General features: G+C 36.9%; 3 protein-coding genes and 1 non-coding gene across 4 annotated transcripts; 1 reads left to right on the top strand and 3 right to left on the bottom strand.

Annotated features, from left to right (window-relative positions):
* Positions 1-3,054: 3,054 nt before the first annotated feature.
* Positions 3,055-4,102, bottom strand: LOC109165592 (agamous-like MADS-box protein AGL62). The gene is made up of 2 exons (XM_019314435.1): positions 3,963-4,102; positions 3,055-3,630 (listed from the first exon to the last, which is right to left on the bottom strand). The coding sequence occupies exons 1-2, from the start codon at positions 4,083-4,085 to the stop codon at positions 3,055-3,057; spliced, it is 699 nt and encodes a 232-aa protein (XP_019169980.1). The 5' UTR covers positions 4,086-4,102.
* Positions 4,103-6,376: 2,274 nt separating this feature from the next.
* Positions 6,377-6,449, bottom strand: TRNAF-GAA. The gene has a single exon. It is a non-coding gene; the product is annotated as a tRNA-Phe (tRNA).
* Positions 6,450-7,535: 1,086 nt separating this feature from the next.
* LOC109165584 (agamous-like MADS-box protein AGL62) lies at positions 7,536-8,333 on the bottom strand. Its single transcript, XM_019314423.1, has one exon. It carries the CDS (start codon positions 8,331-8,333, stop codon positions 7,536-7,538), a length of 798 nt encoding a protein of 265 aa, XP_019169968.1.
* A 4,663-nt stretch (positions 8,334-12,996) lies between these two features.
* On the top strand, positions 12,997-16,086 carry LOC109168283. Its single transcript, XM_019317301.1, has 3 exons — positions 12,997-13,359; positions 13,456-15,704; positions 15,818-16,086. Exons 1-3 carry the CDS (start codon positions 13,167-13,169, stop codon positions 15,896-15,898), a joined length of 2,523 nt encoding a protein of 840 aa, XP_019172846.1. The 5' UTR covers positions 12,997-13,166; the 3' UTR covers positions 15,899-16,086.
* The last annotated feature ends 262 nt before the right edge of the window (positions 16,087-16,348 follow it).

The following is a 16,348-nucleotide window of genomic DNA, read 5'->3' as shown; positions in this document are numbered from 1 at the left end:
TATTTTTTAACCAAGTGAAATAGCTAATAGTGGTCAAATAAGCCAAAATTGGCCTAGGCTAACTATTTTACTAAACAGGGTCAATAATGTACATTATGTGTTAAAATAATGTACATTATTCTAACTTATAAAGTACATTATCTTACCCAGAAATTTCATTATTCAAACATATAATGTACATTATTTTAACACATAATGTACATTATTCTAACTCATAAATTTACTAGTGGCAACAAAGAAGACCACGGGCTACTAGGGCTGGATAGGCCAAAGACCGCGAGACGTTGATAGGGCTGGATATATCATATATGGATAGGTGAAAGGCCACGGGCTGGTAGAGTTGGAGATATGGACGAGTAAATGAGTAAGCTTATATGAAGCCAATTATATATGGGGCATCAAACAATAAAGAGTTGTGCCATTTCTCTCAATGTCAAGAAAAACTAATTTTTGGGGCAACCCTAGCCCATTTGGTCTAGAAGCTAGTTTGCTAACCACATGGGGATATTTATGTTGTGGAAACGCATTCACCATGTGCATGGTGAACATAGGGGTAGATTCATAATTTTTATGTAGTAGATTTATAATTTTTTTTTTGAAAATGTAGATTCATAATTTCTAAATTGTAGATTCATAATTTCTATACTGTAGATTAATAACATCTATACTGTAGATTCATAATTTCTATACTTTTAGATTCATAATTTCTGTATTGTAGATTCATAATTTCTATACTGTAGATTAATAATTTCTGTACCGTAGATTCATAATATCTGTAACAACAAATGAAAAACAAAATTATGAATCTACAGTATAGAAATTACGGATCTACCCCTGTGTTCACCATGCACATGGTGAACATGTTTCCACAGCATAATTTACCACCACATGGTTTCAAGTTCGACTCCCTGTGGAAGCTGTCTATTGACATTCTTTGTTTGAGTCAAGTAATTACGGGTAACCAATACTAATCTACTTCCTTGTGGTCCTTTGCCCGGCTAGGGTCACAAGCATGGTTGCAGTAAGCGCTAGCGCTAGTCGGGCAGTAGAGTAGCACGTAGCGCCTAGGCGACTAACTAAAGAAAAAAATTGGTCGTGTACGAGCTGAGTGTATGTCATATTACACACACACACACACACACACACACACACACACACATATATATATATACTCCATCTATCCCATTTTATCTTGTCTTACTTACTATTCATTGGTCAAACCAACTCTTTCTTCTTAGTTTATTTTCTTTAGTATTCTTTAATTATTTTTAAATTTAATTTTTTGTGTTTAATAGTATTTTTAGTGTAGTTTCTAAATATATAAATTTTATAAACTAATATTAAATTTAATATTATGAAAAATTGGATTAAAAATAACTTCAGTCAAGGCTCGTTAACCGAACCAGACACATAAAATGGGACGGATGGAGTATATATATAGCAAAAAGATTAGCAAGGCCGAGTTGGGCGAGTTAAGTGTCTAGGCAGTTGACCTTTTATGGAGGAAAAATCGGCACGACCTAGGGGCGTCCTAGCGCCTAGGTGGCCGTCTAGGCCGATTTTTGCAACAGTAGTCAGTAGTCACAAGACGGTTTCACCAAAAACATACTTTCCGGGTGAAAGTGTACTTTCAGGTGTGGTCCGCAAATCAAAGAAAAAACAATGTTTTGTGAACATATATAAAAACCAAAAATAGAAATTGAGATTAACATGTTTCAAATGCTGAAAATGTGCTATATAAATTAATCTCCACATGTTTCAAATGCTGAAAGTTAGTAGTGGTAGTAGCTTTTCCATTTTTGGTAAATCAAGATATAGGATTCATACCATTAAAAGATGAATGGGAGTTGTCTTGGCAGAAAAGTAATGAAAAATTCATATATATCCACTTATTTACTACTCCGTATATTTGTTTTTGAAATATTAACAACATTCTAATTTTGGGATTAGAAATCTGAACTGAACTCTGAACTCAAAGCCAATTAATGCCTTAGCATCATGCCATCATTATCTCAAGAAAATAAATTTTATCTACACTACTAAAAACACCATAATTTCCACCCTTTTTAGTTAAAAATTGAAGTCACTTATTACCATCTACTTACATAGATAAGGTAAAATACTAAAATATACGTTGGAAAATCCAACCAGATTTATTGTTCATCACAAAGATTGAATTCTCAATCCCAATGGTCCCTCACGCCCCGTCCGACAGAACATCTAGGAGGATGTAAATAATGGTAACTCAGTTGAACACAGATGCTAGACCTTCGTTTAGTACTGCGCACAAAGAGTCCGACAGAGCATGTAGAGGATGTAAATCATGGTAACTCAGTTGAAAACAGATGCTAGACCTTCGTTTACTGCGCATAAAGAGCCCCCTCACTCTGTGAGAGGTTGCTCCCATACTGCTGGTGAGACTCGATCCCGAGTCATTGTTTTTAAACTTTACCCATATGACTAATTGAGCTGCCCTTGTGGATAATCCAACCTTATTTATGGTTAACTAACCTTCTATCTTAATAATATAATAATAATAATAATAATAATATTATTATTATTATTATTATTATTATTATTATTATTATTATTATTATTATTATCCACTAAGGCTTCTAATAGTCCACCGACAAAAGAAAAAAAAAATAGTGGTCATATAAATAACATAATTGTTTGAGTATTTTTTGACAATCATGGTAAGAAATAAATATGTTTATGCGATCCAAAATTTTCACTAAAAGGTGAATAGAGATTTGTGTACACTTATTTTAGTAGGGGGCAAAATTTGAGTCCGTTTATGACAATTGATTAAAATTTCGTTTTAACTTTTTTGTGAAAGAAACACACCAGTATGAATTGATAAATCAATTAAAAGAAGAAAAAAATATGCCCTCATATTTAAAAAGTTGTATTATATTGTTCATCATACCACATGTTGCAGAAGAACAAATTTATTACAAGCTCATAAAACTTACTAATATTTGAAGAATAAATATATATAATAATCAAATATAATGAATTATTAATGTAAGCCAATATGGGATGATATGATGATCAAAAGAAGCCACGACCGCCATAGCCAAAGCTGGCAAAACCATGAAGATGGTGAGGGGTGACAGAGAGGCCAAGCCCAGAAGCCTTGGCATCATCAAACAACCCAAAACCCTTGGAGCTCGACGAAGACGACGATGGTGCTCCGAAGTAGAGATTAGGGTTTGAAGCCTCCACCACTAACTTCTCCATCTGCTTCCCCACGCCGCTCTTCAGCTCCTCCATGGCCACCTTCAGCTGCTCCAGCTCCTCCAGGCGGAGCTCCGCCACGGGGCTCTCCCACCACCACTTCCCCTGGTTTTCCTTCCTCATCTTCGTCAGCTCCTCCCCGCGCTTCTTCTCCACCTCGAACTGGTTCAGGATCTCCATCAGCTGCACGTTCAGCTCCCGGACGCTGGCGTTCCGGTGCGCCTCGATCAGCTGGGAGGTGTTCGTGGCGGCGGCGGTCGGTGCCGCCGCTGCCGCCGGGCTCCGAGCTAGGAAACGGTCCACGATGGCGTCCACGCAGGGGTGCCCGAACGAGAACACCTTCTTCCCGGGGGAGAAGACGATGATGGCAATCTCCACGCCGCATAGAGTCTGGTTGAATAACAACTTTAGTATTTAGTCCAACCAAAGTACTTAATAATACACTACTGCAAATTATTGAATTTCTGACCATCTGAAAGTGATCTTAAATCAGTTGAAAGCAAAAAGTGGTCAGAAATAGTAACAATGGTTTTTCCGGATACTAAAAGTGGTCGGAAATAGCAACAAGGATTTTTCCGGATACCAAAAGTAGTCGGAACAAGGCTTTCAACTTGATTAAAGATCACTTTCAGATGGTCGTCGGAAATTTCAGAATTTCCAGTACCGTAAGTCTAGTCAGAAATGCCCTAATATATAATATATATTATTACGAAAAATCTTACACTCAGCTCGCTGGCTTTCTTGAACAAACCTGACCTCCGCTTTGAAAACGTCACCAGAAGATTGCTTTCCTTGGACATCCTAGTCATCTCGATCTTTTGTCGCCCCTTACACTTCCTCGCCATGTTTGATCCGTTAAGGATTCAGACAATTGGGAGAATTTTGCCTTTTGTGTGGGCAAAGGATTCAGATGAATTCTTGAAGATGGAGGAGCGTTTTTATAACGTTTTGTAAGCCTCGAAATGGATTATATTCCTATGAATTGTGTACGGTATTTCCTTATAGGTGTAATTGGCACGAGTTTTTTTCTTGTTATTTAATCATGAAATAATGTTATATTATAATTTCTATTTCTAGTAGCACATATAAAACACTGTTATTATCTTAACATATTAGACATGTTATTTGTTTAGGAACTTATAATTCCTCTTGTGATGGGAAGTTTGATTGATATATATGCCTTACATAAAGAATCTAAATACATATCATGATAAAATTGGATAATTTTAGGTGTAGGTATATAATAGATTTGTACGTGCACATGTTTGTCATTGATAATTTAATTTAGTAAATTGGTTTCCGGTCCGATCCGTATAATGGTTAAGAGGAGTCTCGAGAGTGATCGAGTTAATCCAAGCATAACTTGACTAGCTTAAGACTAAGAAAATCATGGTTATCAAACTAATTAACCTACTATCCGACTAACTTAGATGAGGTTGATCTCAATATCACTTCCATACTTTAATAAATTAGTTCGTTCACTTCGTTGGATGAGAAACTTTGCAAGGGAACTGCGACGATATTTTCCGTCGCTAAATTTAACAACGGATTTTTTCGTCGATAATTAAGAAAAATCACTATAGTCGAGGACAATTTTGAGTATTAATTTTAATTTCAAATGCTTCCATTGATTTTTCATCTTCACTATGCATATGTGACAATGTGTAGCTAATTCTTAGAGAATTATGATTATGTTTACTTGTTAGGATACTAGAATGTTTTGATTGCAGTTAGATAGTGATACGACTTGATGCATTGGCTTGAATTTTTGTTGGAAGTGAACTTTGTGTATACTCTTGTATAATGAAGGTCACATTTTACAAGAGATCTAGGAGGCGTGTAGTTTCCAAGAGATTGTGACTACACTATAGTCTATTCCACTTGCAATTCCCACCTTATGTCGAGAGACGGAATTCAGAAGAAGATGTAGATTTAAGGTGCTCGATGAAATGTCTCAACTAGTAGGGTTCTACTACTTGACCAAGCACATTGTGCTCAGATGGCATGTAGTGACCTCTCCCATGTGGGAGGTCATGAGATCGAGCCTCAGTGGAGGCGTTGTTGACTCTGATCTGTGTGCTTCATTAGGTTGAGAAAGTATGTTTGAACAGATACTACAATGTAATAGAGTCAGTAACATTCAAAAAAAAAAAGGGGGATTCTACTACTTGATAGGCCAGATAGACCGCAAGAGTGGCTTTGGCAATGGAAAACATCTTTCAAGAATCGTGATTACTTCCTATACCTAGGGTTATTCTATTGTATCCCATCAAGGAACACCTAGTCCAATTAAGTTCTCCATTCACTTGATTCCAATTAGCTTGTTTACTTGCTTTCTTTACATTTGCTTGTTGCTTTACTTTTACTTGTATTACTTTGATTATGCTTCCTTGGTTAGCTTTGAGACTTAACTATCTAGTGCTCCTACGCCCTTGTGCTTAGCCACGCATTGCTCAATTCTCATTCGTCATCTTTAGAGAACCACATCTCAGAAGAGTTCACTTTCTCAACCTTCTTTCCATTCCCTGCTTACTACGACTATCACCAAACAAGTTTTATACTGATGGATTTCAAATTTTAGACTTATAGTTAACATTAGCAAATCGACACTACTGAGATTATATATAACTCATGAACTTATACAATGGCTATTATGACAACAATTGAAAATTTGAAGCTTTCTTTGAACATTATTATAAAATTGTATTTTGAAAAGCCCACGTTAAAAAAAAAAAATTGTTATCCAAATATTAAATTTTAGTTTGGCTATTATGAGCCAAGCACTTTGTGTTCAGATGGCATGTAATGACCTCTCCCATGTGGGAGGTCATGAGATCGAGCCTCAGTAGAGGCGTAGGTTGAGAAAGTATGTTTGAACAGATACTACAATGTAATAGAGTCAGTAGCATTCAAAAAAAAAAAAAAAAAAGTTTGGCTATTATGGCAACAATTGAAAATTCCAAGCTTTCCTTAAACATTATTATAAATTGTGTTTTTAAAAGTCGAAGTTTTATTTGTTTAAAAAAAATGTTATCCATTAAATATTGAATTTTAGTTATTTAGTGAGGGAAAAAAAAAAAAAAACAAAAACAAAAATATAGATCATCAGATTTTAGACAAAAATAAATGCCAAGATTGCGGTGAGCGTGGATCGAACACGCGACCTTCAGATCTTCAGTCTGACGCTCTCCCAACTGAGCTATCCCCGCTTGCGTGCCTAAAAGAGTAAACCTTTATATTTTATACAAACTATATAGAAGGATACCAAAAAAAAAAACATTTTTGTCCCATCCTAAAACCCTAGTTGCTGTTGTATCATGTTAGCTGTGTATGCTTTAGGCTGATAATTTTTTCCTTAATAATCACTTATGCGACTTGCATGTGGGGAGCCGGTTTTGTCCAGACAATTTGGTGGCTTTGAAGATGATGTAATGGTGTTATTTTTTTCTTAGAAGAATGAAGACATTATTTACAGAATTAGATGGATTAATCAAAGTTAATATTTTAAGATTTCTTGAGCATTTGCCAATTGTTATATAGTGGACCATGGTCCATACCCTTGAGATTGGAATTCAACCTTTTGGAAGAAGAAGAAGAAAATGATAGAACCTATAGATGTGGACTTCTTTATAAATGCATCATTCCTGGAGAACTATGGCTCAACTCATTGATGGCCCCTCAGGTCGCTATGACAAATTCTTCATGAAGATAAATCGGGTGTTTTCTTACCTATTAATTTAAAAGAAAAGCGGTTTACATGTGAACCCGACTTTCAATAATGCTCCCATATCATGCTCAAATTGACATAGACTTATTGAAAGGGAGTCCACATGTAAGTCGATTTTCTTTAACATTCAAGAAACTTACGAGCTGGAATGGATTATATCTTAACATTCTTTATTTTCAATTTTTTTTTTCTAATGTTTCTCTCTAATGCATCCAAAAAATTACCATTATTATTATTTGATGTTATTATTTTTGTATTTGACTTCTTTCTTATTCAATATGTTATTGTAAAAAAAAAATAAAAAATTTGTATGTATCGTTACTTAATCAAAAATTAATATCAAACGTATCGATAATAATATATGAACATACATTTGAACATTAAAAAAAAAATCTAATTCAATTTGTATATAATAGATTGAAAATTTTTAAAATACCAGCCTTACATTGTAATGTATAATGGAGTACAATAAAAAAAAAAAAAAAAAAAAAAAAAAAAGAAAGAGTAAATAATAGTATCAAATAAAGACATTATTTTTTTAAAAAAAAATATTACCATATTTAGATGTTTAGAAAAATTGGCGGCTAATTCCAAGATTAGCGCCCTCACTGGTGCTTGCATCCCCCCTTGCAGTGAATACATTGTAGCTACTTGATGAAGCTCCGGCGGCGCCGCCACTAGTAAAGGGATGAGCTCCGGCGGCGACACCACCATTCAAAGGAAGCGCTCCGGCGGCGACACCACCAAGTGCAGAAGTTGAGCCCCCCCTAATAATTGCACCATATGGGTTAAAAGGGAACCCATTATTTCCATGCATCGCCACCATAACCTGCTGAGCTTTCCGGTGAGTTTCCACCATCAGATTCTCCATGCCATTCTTCAGAGCTTGAAGCTGCTGCAAGTTGAGTTCATCGGGAGAAGCTCGAATCCATCCCTGAGCTTCACGGTTCGCCGCCACAGCTTCATCAATGGCCTCGCCCCTCTTCTTCTCCGACTCCATCATCGCCTCCAGGCGCGCCAGCTCCATACTGAGCTCCCGGAGTCTCGCACTCCGGTGAGCCTCAATCAGCTGCTCCGTCGGCGACGCCACCCCGCCGGCCTCGTTACCCACCGGATTGCTGTTGTCGCCGCCGAGAAACTTCTCCACCACCGCCTCCACGCTCGGGTGGCCGAAGGAAAAAACCTTCTTTCCCGGCGAGAAAACGACAATGGCGACCTCGACGCCGCAAAGGGTGGAAAGCTCGCTGGCTTTCTTGAAAAGTCCGGCGCGGCGCTTCGAGAACGTGACTTGAAGGTTGTTCTCGTTTGTCATCTTCACCATCTCAACCCTTTGCCTGCCCTTACTTGTTCTCGCCGCCGCCGCCATCGCTAACTTTCTCAATTCAAGGATATGATCGACAACAACGTTAAATTTGCTGCTTTGCTTTATGTTCTCATGCTTATAACAAATATATTTATAGGATTATTAAGCTGGTTTTGTGAATTGCTCTTTAATTTATTTCTTAATATGTAAAATTGCCTGGAACAATCAACCTGTACTCCATTTTGGTTTTGGTTAAAAGTTCATCCTTAAATTATATATAATTATTTACTTAATCTGTTTTGTATAGGCCAGGCCAGCTTTTACGTGGACTACAAATACACTGTATTAGGAAATAAAAATGAATTCAGGTATAAAGTTTCAAATAGTTACGGCTGTTTGGACCATGGTCGAAAAACGACGTGATTTTGCATTTATCTTTTTACGTGACTCGTTGCACTAATATACATTTTTTAACTCATCATATAAATTATTCTAAAACATAATTTACATTATATTACCCCAGAAATTTTAGTATTCTAACACGTAATGTACATTATTCTAACACATAATATACATTATTTTTACTCATAATATTCAACGATATTGTTTTGTATCGTGGTCCACACAATAATTTGCCATAAAATTTAATCCCTTTGGTCTCTGACCCCGTTAATATGTGATTAATGAATATAAAACCATAATGTTTGGTATGAATTTGAACACTTTTTGTAAAGGTACCGTAGTCGATAATTTATCTATGACTTGTCATTTGGTCATTCCTAAGAAAGTAATGATGTTACCATTTTGTACAGTGTAGGCTAAATAGTAAATACCATACCAAACTCGAGCATTTTTTTTTTTTTTTTTTGGGGTGGGAAAGGGGAGTTAGAAATGATAATATTTACAATGTTATTTGTATTTGAAATGAAAAAGTAATATGGAGTATAATTTTTTTAAGGTACAACATACATATAAGAACATAATATCTCCATATCATTAAGAGTATAACGATGTAAATGTATCGTATTTAAAAATAAATATCACAATGTATTTTTCTAATAAAAATATCACTACCATAATCTCTTAAATGTATTACATTAAAGTATATGTATTAAGGAGTAGGAGATACATACAATAATAATTGCAAGAAAAAATATAAACAAATGTTGAATTTTGATCCTTCAACTTGACTATATTTCAAAGTTGATAGTAGGAAATGGGGAGTGTATGGGTGCAAAGTCATTCTCTTCTAATAGATTTTATATAGTGTATGGGGACTTTTGACCAGTGGGAAGAACAGCCCCAACCACGCCGAGCCCATCACCAACGCTCATTTCTTTGTCAGTAGTCGCAGGTCGCCGGGAAACTGCCGGCGTCGCAACAAAGTCCGGAAATTCCGAACTTCTCCGATCAACAATCTGAGCAGTGGGTGACAATCGCGACACATCCCCAACACCAACTACACCATCCGATCGTGCATGCGATGTCCTAGTCGCCGGCAAAGCCCCTGACGACGAAGACAGGGTCGCGACGCGAGACTTCGCAGACGCCAAAGTGATGGTAGCGATCACCATGCTGGGGATGGTCGCGGAAGGGGTTTGCCGGCCTGTAGACGCTTAATCGCCGAAGTCCAGGCCAGGCACAAGATCGCTTCTGGTGAAAAGACATAGATTTACAATATTGTAATTGATATTTGATGGGGAATATACCCTGGGTTAGTTCAGGCTCTCCCCATACGCTCTGTGCTCCTGTTTGGGTCGGGGTTAAACGGTTCAGGTCCCGGTCCACGAGTCAAAGTCAACCCCACCCAAGCTTGGGCCTATAAAAGGGGTCTTAGCCTTCCATTTTTGGGGCTCCTCCCTCTCTCTCCTCCACTACCCTCTCTCTCTACACACAATTCACTCTCAACTCTCTCTAGAAAGAAACAAGAACATCAATGAATAAAAGAGTATTTGAGTTATTTCTTCTTGTCTACATACATCATTGTTCATACATACATCCTTGTGAATAAACCGTATCAATATTATATTGAATAATATTATTTATAAATCTTATGTAATAATAATAATAATAATAATAATAATAATAATAATAATAATAATAATAATAATAATAATAATAATATTATTATTATTATTATTATTATTATTATTATTATTATTATTATTATTATTATATATTCTGTATAAGTAGGGGTGATCACGGTTCGGTTCGAACCGAACCGTGCACTGTTGAATCAGAACTGGAGCCGAATCGTCTGTATGGTTCCGGTTCCGGTTCCTAACCGGAACCAATATGGTTCCGGTTACGGTTTGAGATGAAAAGGAACCGGAACCGGAACCTTACTATAAGGTTCCGGTTCCGGTTTCGCCATCTACGGAACCGGAACCGGCAATTCCGAGCCAGAACCGAACTGGAACCGGAACCGTGGTCACCCCTATGTATAAGGGTAGTTATGTCTTTTACACATATATTCCATTTCTATTCCTTAAACCAACCAAACACTATAATAACATTCATAAAGTCTATTCCTTCACCGAACCAAACAATAAAATACAATTTCTAGTTTATTCTTTATCTATTCCATTCCCTATGGAATAGTATTCATATTCCCTCAAAATTCATTCCGCGAACCAAACGTATGAGAATGCACGATCACTCATGCCAATTAAGTTAGTTGATTTTTTATTTTTATTTTTTGAAAGCTACCGACTCTATTACAATGTAGTACATGTTCATTCATACTTTCTCAACCTACTGAAGTACAAAGAGTTAATGCCTCCACACTAGGTTTTGATCCTAAGACCTCTCATTTGAGAAGCCACAACTATGCTGCTTTTAAATCAAATGGAATCTATGAAGGACACGCATTTTAGGGTCTCCATCCCCATCTATGATTTTTTTGAGATTTTTTCATACCAAAATACTGGAGCAATTGTTTTTAATTTTTCCAGATGTGAAGTTGAGGTGTTTTTTTTTTTTTTTTTTTTTTTTTTTTTTTAAGGATTTTTTCACTTGCAAAAACAAGTCTTTTGCATGAGAAGGAACTAGGAAGGGAAACAAGTACACGCGTGTTTTAGGGCCACGGACCACCTCGCAGGTGTGTTGGGGATTCAGAGTGGCCGCCGGTTTTTTTTTTTTTTTTTTTTTAAATACTATTTTTTTTCCTTATTTCTTGTTGGTTAAATGGCGTTGGTATGCGACGACATAGCAACGTCCAACTTTTTTTAAAAATCAATTAATATCTTCCTAAAATTAAACACTCCCATTAGTTTTAAGGTAAAGGAAAATGTCAAACAAATCATCACAATTTCAACTAGACATCCCAACATAAAAATAACTCAATTAAGTCTATAGTTCATTTTGGACTCGAGCTTTGTCGGATCAATTATGGGATAAGCTCTCCCAATAACTCATACTTTGATTATCAACCCTTAATTAAGAAAAACCAAACCCCTTATACTTAAATCACATGTTATTAGTTTAAAACTAAAATTTAACTATTCAAAACGATGTCAATTTCAATTATGTTCACAGCTACATAGTGAAGCCTAAGTATATAGTATGAGTTAATACCCAAAATCGTCTTTGACTATAGTGGTTTTTCTCAATTTTGTCCTAAACGACTTTGGTGACTTAATGTAGTCCCAGAGTTTTGTGTTTTTACTCAATTTCGTCACAGACTTTTGTGTTTTTGCTCAATTTAGTCTCCCATTTGTTATTCCGTCCATTTGTTGTTAAATAAATAGACAATTCATTAATTTTAATATTGGCATCTCTTTATTCATAGACATGTGAAGTGCGAAATCCCTTTTTTTTTTTTTTTTTTACGAATTATTCCCAGAATCACTTCTAAAGTTGCGAATATAAAATTTGATTCGTAGGTCTGAGAGTAACTCTGGGTGTAATTCGTGTAAGAAAGAGAGATTTTTCACTTCGCAGGTTGAAAGTAAAGAGAGGTCAATATTGATATTATTGAATTGTCCCTTTATTTAACACCAATTTGATGGAATAACAAACGGAGGACTAAATTGAGCGAAACACAAAAGTCTGGGACTATATTAGGTCATCAAAGTCGTTTAGGACAAAATTGAGAAAAACCACTATAGTCAAGGACAATTTTGGGTATTAACTCTATATAGTATGAACTAATTTAACAAACTCTTAACCCATACACACCCGTGATTTACTTTGGGGGAGGCATTAGATGCCTACATTTACTTCTCTAATCTAAGTTTGTTTGTTTAAACTGTAAAAAGGTTTGCAAAGCAATAGGAATTTAAACCTTTTTCTTTTATCTTTTTATGTTGCAACTAGTATTTGTCCCGTGCGATGCACGGAAAATATGTTATAAAAATATACAATATATGAGGTTTATTCATATATAAAATTTTTGTTATTTAATAATTATTATGTGTGAATTCCTATGATAAAATTATGAACATAAATATATTTACAATTAAAATAATATTTAAGGTGGGTGATTACTACAAATCTTAAACTATATTAAAAATTTAGTACATAGCATTTAATATTATAAATTTTTAAGAACTTAGTAAACTACAATAGTAATTGAATTACGGAGTACAATTTTAGAGTCACCACGGATCAAAATAGTTTGGCAGAAACAAAAAGATAGTCAAACGGACATATTGGCTACTTTCTTTGCCCTAACGGTCACAAACCCCAAAATTCAAATCCCCAAAACCCTCTCCTCAAATTGGAAACTAGCCGTTACCACACTCGACCAATAAAATTGATTTTGACCATCTCCATAATCATATCCATTATTATCAATCAATATCTTCCTAAAATTAAACCACCGTTTCAAAGATTGAGAAATTTCCAAACTTGAAATCATCCCTCTTTGTGTGCTGATCTCTTGCTTCATCAACAATGGCGGGCTCCTCCAATAGATCTCCGTCGCCGGTGCCGTTAAGGCACAGTCCCCACCCAAGAATCTCCTCCTCCTCGGAGGTCCATTCCGCCGCCAGGAGAAGTTTCAGTGGCAGTCCTTCTCCCAAGCCTTTTCCGCTCACGAACCCTAGACGAAGCTTCAATCCCATCACTCCCGCTAATAGCCCGGCAGGTACTGAGCTTTTTGAATTCAAGAAAACTGAGTTATCAAGATTTTTTTAAAAAATTAGTTTTTTCTTGATTTTAATTGGATTTGGGTGTTTTTCAGATTCTGGGAGGAGGGGTTTACCGGTGAAAGAGGAGGTTGCTGCATCTTCATGGGATTTCGCAGAGAAAGAAAACGAAAGAGCGGCGAAACTCCGGTCACCGGCGAAGGGCTCCAAAAATTTCATGTCTCCGACCATTTCCGCCGCTTCCAAGATCTGCCCATCACCCAAAAAGAAGGTCTTGGTGGACAGAAATGAGCCGGTTCGGTCTTCAATCACGTTGTGCGACGGTAAAGCTACGTTCTTTTCATCGATCTCTTCAGAATCTACCGAATATTCCAAGCCAAAGCCCGAGATTCGTGCGGATAAGAGCAGCATTCTGGGCATTCCGGACCATAAGGAGGATATTCTTCAAGTTCAAGGTCCTCCAGTTACAAAAACCTTGAAAAGGGTAAAATTTGCTGAGGTACCTTTATATTGTGATAATGTTTCTGATTCATTATCTGAGACAGTAGTAACAGATTCTGATTGTTTCACTGCTGAAACATCCTCAAAGAACATAAGTTCTTGTTCCACTTTGTCTTCTCCTAGTACTAATATAGCTCCACTTGATGCTGATCCATCTCCGAGCCCTTATGATCCCAAGACTAATTACCTTTCTCCTAGGCCTCAGTTTCTTCACTACAGACCAAATCCAAGAATTGATGTTCTTAGAAGCTTGGATAAGGGTGGTGATATGGGGGAGCCTAAGCAGCTAGATGAGAGTTTTATGTCTGAAATTGTATCTGAGAACTCTGACTCTGAGTCTCAGATGGAAGATTCTCAGAAGGAATCTGAGGATTCTTCTTCTTCAGAGGCAGAGGTAGTAGTAGTAGAATCTGCAGTTGAAGAAACAGACATGGCTGAAGAGCCTAAGTCTTCAGAGGAAGAGGTAGTGGTGGTAGATAAGTCTTTGGAGGAGGAGATAGTACTAGAACCAGAAACTGATGAAACAGATGAAATGGTTAAGGAAATCCCAGATGTATTTAAGCCAACGAAACGTAGATTCTATGTCCATTCGAAGTTGTTTTATAGTACTATTTTCCTTGTCATGATTGCTTGTTTATCAATCTCAGTGACTGATACTCCAATCCTCAATGGTTATGGAGTCAAAGATTTGAAACTCACCAATATCTCTCACTTGGGATCACAAATTTCTGGGTTGTTTCAATCTACTTTGAAGGATCAGTTCATGGGGACTTCGGGTTTTAGTCCAGTGCAGTTTATAGACATCAGTGCTGATCTTGAAGGGGGTAGTAAATGGGAATTAGAAGAGGATAGAGAGTTTGAGGAATTGGAAGAAGATGATGTAGAACCTGAGAAAATGGTAGAAAAAGTTGAAGAAGATGAGGTGAAAGAGGATGTTGAGTCTGATGGTGAAGGATCTGAAGAAGAAGAAGAAGGTGAAAACCTCGAGTTTGAGGTTAAAGAGGATGCCAAAGCTGAAGAGGCTGAATTTGAATTGGAGGAGGATAAGGTTGAAGAGGATGTGGAAATGGAATCTGAAGAAAGCCTCGTGTTAGAAGTCGAGGGTGGTCAGGATCTAAAGCAAGAGCTCGTTGCTTCTTGCTATGATTCTGTTAATGCTGATGAAGTTGCTGCTGTGTCACAGGACTTTGATATCAAAACTGAATCTGCTACTGCACCCGCTGATATTCAGCCTGAAGTAGTCGAAGTGGTTAAATTCGAGGGTGATGATAATGCAATTCCCCATACTGAACTTGAAACCGCTTTGTTGGATGCCAATCTCGAGACTAAAATGGATGATTCTTGTGTTGAGAAGCCCTCAACTTTAGAAATGCTGGCGTCTACGATTCAGGAAAGGAGTTCTACAATCCTAGGAATTTCGTCGTTCTTACTCAGTGCAGTGGCAGTTGCAGCTTTCATCTTTGTCAAACAAAAGAACCCGACTCCAGATTATGTGGTGGTTCCAGCATGTTTGCCCAAGAACAACCTAGTATCATCAGCTTCTGCAAAGCATATAGTGCAAGAGAAACAAACTTCTGATGAGGATTGGGAACCAGAAACCGATGTTGTTGCAGAGTCGTCTTGCCCTTCGGAAATGAGCAGCAGCTTTGAAGTGAGCACATCTCACAGCAGAAAGGATGCTGCAATGCAACAGACCAGCAGAGCTCGGAGACAGGAAAGAAAACCGGGCAAAAGCAGCAGTTCGAGAAGGGAGTCGGTTGCTGCTTCTTCGGATTACTCTCTGGGTTCGCCATCGCCTTCTTATGGAAGTTTCACCACCTATGAGAGGATCCCAATCAAGCATGTAAGTCCAGCACTCAAAAAATGTTATTTTTTTCAGGCTGATAAACACCATCCCCCTCTTCTAAAAATGTTGTTTTTTTCTAACAAATATGGCTATTTTCTTTGTTATTATAGGGAAGTGGTGGAGGTGAAGAAATTATTACTCCTGTTAGGCGCTCTAGCAGAATTAGAAGCAGCCAAGTTACTTCACCATGAATTCTTCAAGTCTGAAGCTTTCTTCACCATGAACTGAAGAACTCAGCTTTCAACATAACTTTAGGCATTAGCTTTTAACATCTCACGTGTGCAGATGGGAATTTGTAGTCAGTTTCTGACTGAACTTGAAATGATTGTTTGTGATTTCTAGGATGTTGGTAGCTTAGGTTAAAAACATTATTGCTGTTTTTTTTTTGGTTTTTCACATTCTGTTTATATTTAGTACATGTGGTGAAGTGTGTTGGAGATATATGGCTGCCTGATTTCAATCAAATAGGGTACTAAAAATTGTAACAACTCATAACAAACTCTTTCATCCTCTCTTGCTTCAATTCCAGTAAGCTCTAGTTTCTCTCTTTTGTATTCATCTCTATTGCTTCATCGTTGATTTCATAAAAACTACTACAAATTAAATGGAATAACAGTTTACTATAAATCCACCCACAAATA

This window comes from Ipomoea nil, unplaced genomic scaffold, assembly GCF_001879475.1.
Source record: "Ipomoea nil cultivar Tokyo-kokei standard unplaced genomic scaffold, Asagao_1.1 scaffold0317, whole genome shotgun sequence".
Classification (NCBI taxonomy): domain Eukaryota; kingdom Viridiplantae; phylum Streptophyta; class Magnoliopsida; order Solanales; family Convolvulaceae; genus Ipomoea; species Ipomoea nil.
This window is presented reverse-complemented; position numbering and strand designations above follow the sequence as displayed.

What these genes read in the sequence shown, in the direction of transcription:
- LOC109165592 (XM_019314435.1), bottom strand. Translation starts at nt 4,085, where the DNA reads ATGGCGAGGAAGTGTAAGGGGCGACAAAAGATCGAGATGACTAGGATG. An exon ending in AGAAAGCCAGCGAGCTGAGT is followed by an intron (nt 3,631 to 3,962) that starts GTAAGATTTTTC and finishes TTATTCAACCAG; the next exon opens with ACTCTATGCGGCGTGGAGAT.
- LOC109165584 (XM_019314423.1), bottom strand. Translation starts at nt 8,333, where the DNA reads ATGGCGGCGGCGGCGAGAACAAGTAAGGGCAGGCAAAGGGTTGAGATG.
- LOC109168283 (XM_019317301.1), top strand. Translation starts at nt 13,167, where the DNA reads ATGGCGGGCTCCTCCAATAGATCTCCGTCGCCGGTGCCGTTAAGGCAC. An exon ending in TCCCGCTAATAGCCCGGCAG is followed by an intron (nt 13,360 to 13,455) that starts GTACTGAGCTTT and finishes GGTGTTTTTCAG; the next exon opens with ATTCTGGGAGGAGGGGTTTA. An exon ending in AGAGGATCCCAATCAAGCAT is followed by an intron (nt 15,705 to 15,817) that starts GTAAGTCCAGCA and finishes TTGTTATTATAG; the next exon opens with GGAAGTGGTGGAGGTGAAGA.